Source organism: Protopterus annectens, chromosome 4.part1 (genome assembly GCF_019279795.1).
Source record: "Protopterus annectens isolate FY-2018-M chromosome 4.part1, PAN1.0, whole genome shotgun sequence".
Classification (NCBI taxonomy): Eukaryota; Metazoa; Chordata; order Ceratodontiformes; family Protopteridae; genus Protopterus; species Protopterus annectens.
In genome coordinates, this window is record NC_056734.1 from 46,114,758 (window position 1) to 46,126,972 (window position 12,215).

General features: G+C 36.5%; 1 protein-coding gene across 4 annotated transcripts in view; it reads right to left on the reverse strand.

The window, feature by feature from the left end:
• Window positions 1–12,215, reverse strand: part of BCHE (butyrylcholinesterase) — a 1,038,257-nt gene that overhangs the window by 685,081 nt on the left and 340,961 nt on the right. For all 4 annotated transcript variants that reach the window (XM_044069992.1, XM_044069991.1, XM_044069993.1 and 1 more), the window contains exon 3: window positions 8,489–8,652. In XM_044069992.1, coding sequence (XP_043925927.1) covers window positions 8,489–8,652 — 164 coding nt within the window. The remainder of the gene's footprint in view (window positions 1–8,488; window positions 8,653–12,215) is intronic.

The following is a 12,215-nucleotide window of genomic DNA, read 5'->3' on the forward strand; positions in this document are numbered from 1 at the left end:
ATAAATCAATCCTGCAGGAAAAACAAAACAAAAAAAAAATAACACGACCTTCCTACATGGTATAAGGTTTCCTCTTATTTTATTTTTTAGACACTAAATGTTTTCATGGCTGCATTAGATATAGCTTTGTGATGTGACAGACACATTGACAACTGAGGTTGTTCTCAATTGTACTCGGAGATATGCAGTAATTATTCCTTGAAATTTCTATTTCAAACATGAAACATGAACAGGTTTCTGAAGCAGATATTCTCAAATCATTTTGCACATGCTCTCCTTCAGGGTATCCATTCCCTTTCCAAACTCATAATGCAAAGTAGAAAGGAAAATAAAAGAGGTTTTTTTTTTGAAAACTATGTTTTTCCTTTCCTCCCCTGTACTGTTACATTGGAATTTGATTTTATTTATTTAACATTTGTTAACCATGTAAGTGGAATGGTCTAACAACCTCTTCAGCCATGACCAGGTCAAATTGGCTAATACAAAGTACAAGCATAAAACACACAGTTCAAATGTACATAGAATAGCATCACACAAGGATATATAGTTACATATTACCAGCATATAAATAAAATATGAAACAAGTAGTGCAAAAGTTACATAATCACAGCTGCATTATCCTTGCAACTAAGTATAAGGAAAATACTTAAGTAAACCATTTTTTCAGTGGCAGGAATGCATACATTGAGATCAAAGTCATGAAAAAATTGCCAGTAGGTTTTTGCAGTAGCAATCCTGGAAGTAAACATACAAATTAAATACTGAGTAATAACGCTAGGTGAAGTCTGAAGTAAGAATTAACCCATAACTCTTAAGCAGTTACATTTAATTTCCTTAATTAGATGGGAATGAAGAGATTTTTTGAACAATGATTGCTTCAGGTAGAGAGTTTCAGTAGGTAGGGGCTAGTCTAGAAAACATTTGTTTTCAGTGGGTTGTGGCTGAGAGGAATTATGTGAGATAGAAATGGCTATGATTAGCAGTATATACTAGTTTGGGAATTAGTACATTTATGGCTATGGACCATCTGTTTAACAGGTAAGGAAGCATATGATCATTATTATAACTTAATAAAAGATGCCTCCACATGAGGTATGTGAGGGTTAAAACTTGAATAAAACATTATTTTGCAGATTTTGACAGTCTGTGATCATGTGATCACAAATATATATATTCTGAGAGAAGATGTTTCTTTGTACCAAACCCACTGACTTTATTTCTCCAGTTCATATATCAGCTACAGACTACTAGTTTAATAGTTATTGTATTTCTGTACATTGCCCTAATACTTCTATAACACACTACTCTAGTAATATTGTATCAACATTCCCAAGAGGAACTGTAATGATTTGTTTTACTATATTACTGCTCAATGTTTAACAACTTTATCTCACACTTGTTACAAGAGCAACAAAGTCATATAACTGCTTCTGTCACTTTCTGTACTCATATGAAATGTCTTCTGTGACAGTACCTTATTAAATGTCTTCTGCAATAGTACCTTTTAATTTTTCAGCTGCATAACATGCCAGTAAATGAAACTGCCCTTTCAAGGAAATAGAGACTAAATGTAGAATATCTACAAGAAAACCACCATTCCATATCTGAATATGTTAAACCGTACTGTACAGATCAAAGACAAACAAAAAATGAAACCAGAAGCTGAAATTTTATTAAAATATGGTCTCTCAATGACTATTACAATAGAAACTTAAGCAATAATTCTGGAACTTTCAGATTTCAGAAGATTAATGCAACAGGTAGAGGACATGGAGATACATCTCTTAAAGCATTAAAATCATAGCTCTAAACTTTTGAAATTACAGCAAAAGGTCAGAAAGAGGAATATTTTTTTTTTACTTTTTGAAGAGAAGTACTTTGAATACCAGGCACCATATAGCTACTGCTACTGATTTTTGTGCAAGTTTACTTAATTTATTTTACATGTGCCTTGAAACAGGATTTATTTTATGAAGACAAGAATAAATCCAGGAGGAGAAAGGATACATTTTACGGAACAAAAAATAGCAATAGGCATAAACTGTAGCAAGCTGAGAGGTACGATTTTTCCTTCTGCTTAAATACCCTGAAATACTCTGTTGATCCATGCTCTTCCACTCTGGCTGTGCCTTCTATGACCTTAGTACTCTTTATGTTGACCAACATTATCTTTGGTCAGTATTCTAACTTCTTCAGGACTCCTTCTCTCCCCCATTTCATTCCTATCTACAACAAAGATTTAGCCCTGAGCAAAAAGTATTTATATGTGCATCGCAAACAGTCACCAACTTGGATAATGACAGGAAAAATTATACTCGTCCTTAAGAGTGAGCCTGTAAGCCATCCTAAGAACTATAGACCAATAACTGGCCTTCCGGCAATGTACAAAGCATATACTGGAATTGATGCAGAAACAATTCATAGTCATTCAGAAAAAAATCATTTACGGCAATAGAACAAAAAGTAATACAAGAAAGTCATAAGGAACAAAGAATCACTTGTTGCTAAATAAAACCATAACAGAGAGGTAAAAAAGAGGAGGAATCTATGTGTGGCGTGGATATATTACAAAATTACATTAATGAATAATGGAATGCTTACAGATGTGTAAAATGGTTTACCTTCATATGTGCGTTCTGCACACGGGCGAACAGCAGACATTCGAAAGGACATTTGCAAAGTTCCAAAACATCGAAGGAAAAATGATTTGAATGTGCAATGAGCGAATGCAGTGAAATTTGCTCATTCCAGATTCGTCATTTTGGGTGCGGACTGCACTATAGTGGGGATTAGAAAATGGACCCTTCCCCACTGTAGTACGATCTTGGAGTTAGTATATTAAAGTAGGGGGGTGTGGGGGCACAGCCCCCCACATGGGGGTGCAGGGGGGCTTGCCCCCTGCATTACAATTTGTATTCGACTTTTTTGTTTGAAAATCAGCAAATCTGCTTTTCGATTTGCTGATTTTTGAACATCGGAAACTGTCGCGGTTTTGTGCTTCATGCTTTGGATTCGCTCATATGAGCAAATGCACTTGTGGTTTTCGGTTATGTAAAGGTAAACCATGTAAAACACCATACATTGATCAACTATAACACAGTGACCATGAAACAGAGGCAAATCACTTCGCACTTGAGCCTTCACAAAGAGCAAAGCATTATCCCAGGGATAAAAATTAAAAGGGGGATATTTCGGGGCAATTCTTTGCCACTGCTGCTTTTTTTTGGTTTGCACTTCTACTTAAAGATTAGGCTATGATTATAATCTGTCTCACATGAATTAGCAATGTTTAAAAACTTATCATCTATTTTTGTGGATGACTTAAAACTGTATATCTCCTCAGATAAGGAGTTGAAAGTACAACTACAAATAGTTAAAACATTTTCAGATGATACAAGAATGACAGTTGGTCTTGATACATATGTAAAAGCAACATTAAAAAAAAAGGAAAGCTGCAGCACCAGGAAATTATCAACCCGGATATAAAGGAACTTGAGCAGGAGGGAGTGTATAAATATTTGAGAATAGATGAAGGATCAGCAATATGACACAAACAAATGAGATTAAAGCTCAGTAAGGAACACTTCAGAAAACTAAATTTAATACAGAAAACTGCCTTGATAACTAGGAATAAAGTTCAAGCTATAAATCAATTTGCTCTTCCTGTTCTAACTTATAGCTTTGGGGTGACTGATTGGTTCCAAAAAGTACTGAATCAATTAGACAAGAAAATGGTTCCAAAAAGTACTGACTCAATTAGACAAGAAAATGGTTCCAAAAAGTACTGAATCAATTAGACAAGAAAAGAAGAAAAATGCTTCATGCTTATCAAATGATATGTAAAAATCGGTGTATGCTATGATTATATATTCTTTGCCTTGAAGGAGGTATGGGCCTCCTCAAATTTGACTATATGTATATAATTGCAATCGTGGGACTCCATACTTATCTGCTGGCCTCATCAGATCCAAACATAGTGAAAGTTTTAAAACATAAGAAGCATTTTGGAATAGGGTAGGAATAGAAATCAAACCAGAAGTAGACAGGAATTAGCAACCGAATGTGCCAAAAATAAAAAAAGAGCATAATGAAAAGGATCAGATGAGAAGAAAAAAAATGTAAAATCTACAAACATAGTGGCAAAAACACAGATCTTCCGGAATAACCTTGTGTTGACCAAGATTTGACACAGGAATGGTTGGTTAAGGATATGTGAGCTAAAACCAAAAAATGAAAGGTTATTAATGGCAGTACAGGATAGTGGACTATATACATGTTGAGTTACAAAGTTCATTGAAAATGTTAAAGAGGCAGAGAAATGCAGGTTATGTAAAAAAAATGGAAACAGTTGCACATATCTTCAATGGTTGTATATGATATACTTATGGCAGAGTGTCTAATAATGGGACAATACAAAAGTAGCAGAGAAGCACGGAAAACATGAATCATGAATCACAAAGCATTACAGAGAATGATGAAGTTTATATCACATGAGATCACCCATTACCAACAGCTCAAAAAACAGGTAAGAGAAAACCAGATATAGAAGACATGAGAAAAAAAAAAGAAAGAAAGAAAAAAGTAGCATTAATCATTGAAACTGCACCCAGGGATTGCAGTACCTTGCGTACAGAGAAACAGTCATACAATGCCAGGATCTGCAAGGAGAAATGAGAGCAATATGGAATCTTCCCATTTGTGTCTTAATTCATTTTAAGTAACAATTATGCATGCTTCTACCCACTTCCTATTGTACAGAGGGATGTGCCCTCTTTATAATAACTCTGGCTCAGCATTTTTTCCACGATGATTAAGGAACGCCAAAAATCACATGTCCAATACTGGATGCTGCCATTAAACTTGAAATTCTCATCAGCTTCCATGCCCAGGTAATACTTAACAATAACGTAAAATATGGAAAAAACGTTTATGTGCTTCCCACCACAACAAAGTAACTACCTGTCTATTTGTGACCGGGTATAAATTAATGACTGTACAGACAGAAAAACAGCATTAGATAAAAAAAGGGAAAAGGAAATGGGCATGATGTTCATATGTAAATATTTAACACTGAGAAACAAATCAAATCAAACTGTTTTTGTTAACAGTAGACTACCACAACAGAACAAAGAATAAAACTAAAAAGGACTTGCAAAACTTTTCATTCATTCATTCTCTAGTTACCTCCTTAATCCAATACAAGTTCACAGGGGTGGCAGTGCCTATCCTGGCATTCTATGAACGTGAAGAACCTAAGGTAATTCCTAAGGTGGACCATCCTTTTCCAAGATGCAGACACACACATGCCTTGACCAACCCACATACTGCACACTTACTGGCAATGTAAATGATTGCCAATTCACCTCTGGCACAACTCTGGGATGTGGAAAGAAGTTAGAACTCCTGTTAAAAACCCATGTAGACACAGGGAGAGCATGCAGACTCCACTGAAAAGGCATCGAAGCTAAGAACTAACTATAAAACTAATTACTGTGAGACAGCAATGTTAGCTGTTGTGCCTCTGTGTCACCCATACAATGGTGAAACCTATGCATGTCATAAAATGATATACCATGTCTGAATACTGGTTACATGGGGATTAGCATTTGGCTACTCTGAATTCAGCCTCGTGATCAAAACCTTCCAGGTGTAATTAAAACCCAGCATGTCACATGGTATGGTACATTTAGAATGTGGTAGATTGCTACTGTCACTTTAATGCCAAGTTATTCAAGTTCTATTACTTATATTTCTCAGTATATGATTCATTAATAGGCCATTAAAAGTGTCCTAAAAAGGCAACAGCTAACAAGTGAGCCTCACTAGCTGATTTGAGGAGTTGGATCCTTGGAAAGCTAGTTCAACACCCTTCATACATATGCTACACTTGTGAAACATTTGACAGTGTGGATGCAGGCCATACCCAGAGCATAAATAGCATAAACAAGTTAATGCTGCACAGAGGGAAGAAGCCCAGACTCTAGTTCAGGTAGCATCACAAGCACTGGAGCAGCCAGGTAGTGAAGGATGGGAAAAAGTAGCTTACAATGAAACAGGCTTCCACGTTGTTTAGATGCTACTGATAAAGCTGTTCAAAGGTAGACTGGGCATGTGGTTTGCCAATGAGGCATTTTTTCCCCAAATGTCTTGTAGTCTGTGTTCTAAGCTGGCCTTGCAACCTGAGCACAGTTGTTCCTGAAACTATGAAACTACAAAACCATGCAAGCTCACCAATCCTACGGGTTTCTCATCAACTGATTGCTCACTTGTAAGCAGAGGCATGAGGGATACTAATGGTCATGGACTGGGTGGACATGAGCTTAGCAAGCCTAAGTTAATAATGTCTGCTACCCTGGCCATGCATGTGTATGGGAACACATGCATGTAGGGTGAGGATACAGGATGTCACTGCAACAATGCAAGTGTACATGCTAGCCAGCAGAGCATGGCATTAGGGGCATAACAAATGTTCTCACTGCTGGGATGCCAGAAAGTACACAAAGCTCCTTTATGGCTTTCTGAATGACAACTTCTTTCGGCAGCTCTTATCCTATGCAGGGGATACCCAGTACAGAGGAAAGAAACAAAAAAACGAAAGTTCCATTCGGCATTATACAGACAACTGCTATAAAAACAATCACACAAAAAATAAATAAACTAAGCCAGATAATTCTTAGAATTAGCAGTCATGACAGCACAGCATAAACAACATGTAATTCATGTCATATGAGAAAGCAATCATAAAATCATTCAATTACATTTAAAGCCTGTACAGAATAGAATTCTCAGCTTGTAAGCTACCTAATTGTGAAAACTCTTTCATCAAGCAAATTCATTAATTCCACATTGGAAGGCAAAGCTCAGTACTACAGTACCACATACCACTAATATAACCTGTAAATCATGTGTCCAAAGTGCAGCTCTAAAACGTAGACAACATCCTGATGCAGAAGCGGAGGCCAGCAGTATCAGTCTTAGATCCACAACAAAATAACTGTTAGAAGAAATCTTGAAGGCAGCATGGCAATTAGTCACAACCACTAGGTGGACACATTACTTGGCTAGCTGCAAGCAATGTTAGAGGCAAGTCCACAGTTGATATGAGATATTCTACACAAGCCATAAATTTAAAGGCAACTGTGATGTAATGACAATTCAGTGAGTCTGCACTGCTTAATTAAAAATAATGTAAATTTGATGCCCTTTAATGACAACTCTAACCCAGACTGAGGGGTTGCTTGTGGTGCAAGTATCATGACAGAGCCAAGGGTAAATATTTCCACTGCAACAGGTTTTTTTGTCTGACATACATTGAAGGTCCAGTTGTTTCGCAACAACAGCTCACAGCATGAAATGTGCAAACAACATACTACACTTTCAGTTCTAGGTTTAGGGGCTGCATTGTTGTAACTCTGTCACCAAGATGTAACATTTTCAGTTCATATTTTTCTTGCAGTGCATGTTTATCTATTCCTTTTTAAGTCAAAATAAATAGAGTGTAGAAATCTCTGTGCTATAACAATAGGTGAAGCATGTTAAGAAAATCAGGCAAGAATTAAACCATTAGCAAACTACTTCAGTTTTTATTTAGCACATCTATTCTACTTGACTGAAAAACTAAGACAAATCATTCATTCTGCATTTGTGCTTTACTACACGGAAATGTAATGTCTGAATCTATCACTTGGCATAGCTGGATATACGTTTGTTATTGCAAAAAAATGCAACTTACTGCTAAAGATAAAACAACTTGTATATACACACATTACATGTGTTTTACTTTTAATTTCCATGCATTTTAACCTGCAAATACAGTGTGGGAACCTGTGTGTCATGACAACAAACAAAACACATTAAGTTAAATATGAACTAATCCATGAGCCACAGTCCTCACTTTATGACCAGCATTCTTAAACTGGCAACCCAGACAGCCAAACATTTGGATTGAATTTTTATGTTCAGTGTTTCAGTTCTGAGAAATATTCTTGCTTTACATCAAGGTGGTATATAGTTTAATACAGTTTACTGATTTTGTAGGAGTAAAAACATAAAGCTGTATGGTCATATATTAAATTTAAAGTTCACAGAACACACTTGCTCTTGAGCAAGCTCTTGGCAGAATGCTAAGCAAATGGTGGTCTATCAGAAGTCCTGATGCTTTGAAAAATTCAGTGTAACTCTAAATTAATAAAAAATAAATAAAAAAGTGAACTGTGACACTTTTTGTTAAATATTAAAAATATTTTTACAAGCTTTGGTTCCCTGCACCCTCAATATGAAAGGATACACACCCCCACTACTTAAGAATCCTAACTCCATGATTGCTTGGATATGATATGCATGAAATATGTATTTCCTATACTCACCCTTAAAAGTTTGCTATTCCAAGGACAGGATTTACTCGCTATAAACTTTCAGAGGAAACCCATGCAGGCTCACATTTCATTTCAGATACTGTACTAATAAAAGAACAGTGCAGGTAACTTACCCGTTAACTCCTGTACTCTAGGAAGAAAAGTATTCCAAAACTGGCAGTGCTGCGCTCGAAGTTTTTTGTAAACTCTTGGAACTTCCGTGTTCAGGGTTAAATACTTCTGTTCAGTTGATGTAAAAAGTGGCCATTTTTTTCCTGGTGTCTGTGACCTGGGAATTCTGCGAGACATACAGAATAAGTCAAACAAATAGCAAATTTTCATCAGTAACAAATTCAGACATTAGAAGTTTAGAAGATAGCATTCATGTAAATATACATCAGTGTATTTTCATTCAGATCAGAGTATTGTAGTCTCAGTCAATAGAGTCTCAAATTCTGAAGTTATATTAAAAAAACATGTGCACAGTTGATATGAGATATTCATTGTTAAACTATATGCTTTCTAGCATCTGAAAATGGTGCTGTGAACCGACTACACTGTATTAGCTCCCTTGTCTAACCCTGGAGCTAAAATAATAGGCAGGACAGGCATGGGACATAGGGGTATGAACAAGGAGACATGGTTATGAGCAGTATGTAATATAAGCAGATGAGTGATTTAGTCAGGCCTCAAATAGGTTGATTCTGGTACAATGAAGAAACCTTTAGCAATGTGCCCCACAAACCAACCTTGTGAAAAGAATGTATGTGGACTACTATACGTGTGGTGAGGAATAGTTACTTTCAGTGAATGTAAGCCCCCGTGCAGTCTTGGATATGGCTAACTGAAGAGAGTGTACATAATTTTGGTGAGCTGCAATAAATAGTTACAAGACCTGTGGTCTCAAAGGGGGCAATTAAGCAGTTATATTTTCTAGTATAAGACTTTGTTGGCTGGAGTTATGGAATGCTTCTATTAAGTTTAAAATATTTGAATAAAATCTTGTTTAAGCTAGATAGTATGTTTTAAGTACAAGCAACAAGCATAAGGTTACTATGCATCTGAGTGCATGGTAGGAGTCTAACAGGATTATTTTACATTTGCAGTATGCTATCTCAAGTTCATTTTGACTAAATAACACTTCACTTGAATTACAACTGACTGAACAAATTTGACTGAAAGCACATTTGACTGAAAACTCAAGTCACAGAATCACATTTGCCCAACACCCTATCACCTTACTTAAAATGCACTAAATCATTAGTCACAAAACAGTGGAAAAAACAGAAAAAAACACACAGACACAGCAAGACAGTGCTAATGCACAAACATGTTTCTGTTACAGCAAACATACCTTAGCAATTATTTTGCAGCGGTAGCACTCATGGGTCCCCACACCACCTTACTTACTAATCTCATGGATGCACAACAGTTGAGAAAAGTAAAAAAAACCCTACACTGTGACTTATATCCCTGCTTCTTTGCAATTTTCAGTAAATCATGATCTTGTCAAATGAGTTCAGTCAAACGTGATTCAGTGAAATGTGATTCTGCCAAAACAACCACTACAATCGTTTTATAGTTTTAGCATAAATTAGTGCAAGGACCTGGCTAGGGAAAAGTTAGACAGGATGTCAGCATATGAGATATTTTAGTTTGCTTAAATGAGTGGCCTGTGTAGATAAGGACACACAGTATGGTTATTTTGCAGCTGCTTGTGAACTACTTTGAGGATTTTTTGTTTGATGACAAGATTAATGTTAGCATATGCATGGATTCATTGTTTTTGTGTTGTGGTTAGAGAATAACAAGGGACTAATTTAGATCATCTGCATCATAAATCCGTGAAAAGCTGTTCAAAATGGTTTGATTTAAGGTTGGAGAAAGTAGTAAGTACAGTTTGTGTAAGCAAATTTACCATAACAGTAGTTGTTCAAATAGATCACCGTTGCAGTAGCCTAAGCTTTATGGGTTCTGTCCCACCTAGGATATAAAAGCCAACAAGCTTCCAAAGCTTAAGGGTACCTTCCATGTGCCCAGACCACTGAATGTTTGAGCTAGGCAGTAAAACAAAAATATCACCAAATGAAAGAAGTCAATGCTAGGTATATCAAAATCAATGTCCTCACCCTGGCAAACAAAAACATATAAAAAGTAAGGAAGGTCAGAGGGGTGGAGGGACTACCTACTGCAACAGTGATCTATTTGAACATTTACATTACATACTCAACTGCACTATGTTTATCTTTAGATCTCTGTTACAGTAGATTAAGCTATATGAGAAGAATGCAAAAGCTAAGAAATGGTCCTTGCAAAACCTGTTGCAAACCTAGAAAAAGAGTCTAGTTTGTAATACTTTTTAAAAGGATGTGTAGAGGACCAAGTTGCTGCCTTTAGAGTACTTCAAGGGTCCCAGCTTTTACAAAAAGCCACTGAAGAAGCCAGCACCCTTACAGAATGTGTATTAACACTGCCTAGAATTGACTTACTACAGTAGGAGGACCAAAAGGAAATAACAAGGGACAGCCATTTAGACATTGTCTGACAATGGTTGTCGTTTTTTCTTACTTTCATAGGAAATTAACAACTAATCAGAATTTCTGAAGGTTTTAGTTTTGTCAAGACAGTATCTGAGTTATTTGCGGACATCTACAGTATGAGGAATACTTTATCCTTAAAACAAGGTAACAAACTCATTGTTTTGGCAATGTCTCTTGTGGGCGGACTGCCAGCAGGTGTTTCACGTATTTCCCTGGCGGATGTGGGTAGAGAAGAGCGATTTTGTTGTTGCGCTTACTTACTTTGAAATATGCAGTACTAAACTTGATTTAATCTATATTTGTTTCCTTCCCTAAGTAATGGCTGTTTGGCTCCTTTTGAGTCCTGCACAAGCTGATGGTAGTTACTTACTTGGGCATCTTGAATTTCCTGGTAGAATGCAAAAAAGCTGCAAACACATATGAACAGAGAAGGCAGCTGGAATGACATTGTGGAAGTGCGACTAGCTGGTTAAATTGACCTTTGAACCTTGTGCACTTCTGAACATACATCAGATATAGGATTTTACAGAGCAAAACAAAACGGCTTTGTAGTCATAGAAATGTAATACTAATTTAACTTTATTATTTGGCTGCATGAATAGACAATCTGTTTTTTTGATCAGCTTTGAAGGGCATATAGCTGAAGAGAAAGGAAGGAAAAGGAAGGTGAAAGAAAGGAGGGAAAGAGGAGGGAAAGGAAAAAGAAAACATTTACAAACTAGTGGACTGTGAATAATTAAGTAAACAGTCATGTTCTTCTTTCGGATTTTCCCGGTTCGGGGTCGCCACAGCAGAACTTCGGTCCACTAATGATTGGCAGTAGATTTTTACAGTGCCAACGTGCCCATTCATACATGTCTTTCGAATGCCACTCAACCGCGGGGATGACAAGCAGACTCCACACAGAAGGCGCTCCAGCCGAGAATCGAACGGTAGAACCTCTTGCTGTGAGGCAACAACACTACTGCTGCACCACCGAGGCTTCAAGGCATGAGATATATTTCTTTTGATCACTTGGAGACTTCTCTGATCCTCCTTAATAATGAATAGAAAAGAACTTTTATAATAAATAAACACAGCTGATTATAAGGTTAATTTACTGAAATAGGATGTTTTTTGAATGAACGTTGATACAAAATTGGAGGAGCATCCAGGAGTTGCACATCTTAATCTGAAAAGGGCATTCTATTTTTATTTACTCGAACTTGCTTAGATAAGTAACATACACAGCTTTATAAATTAAAGCAAATTTATTATTTTATTTATATTATTGTATTTTATTCTGCTTTTTTTGGGGTTGTGCACTGATTAGTATTACCCA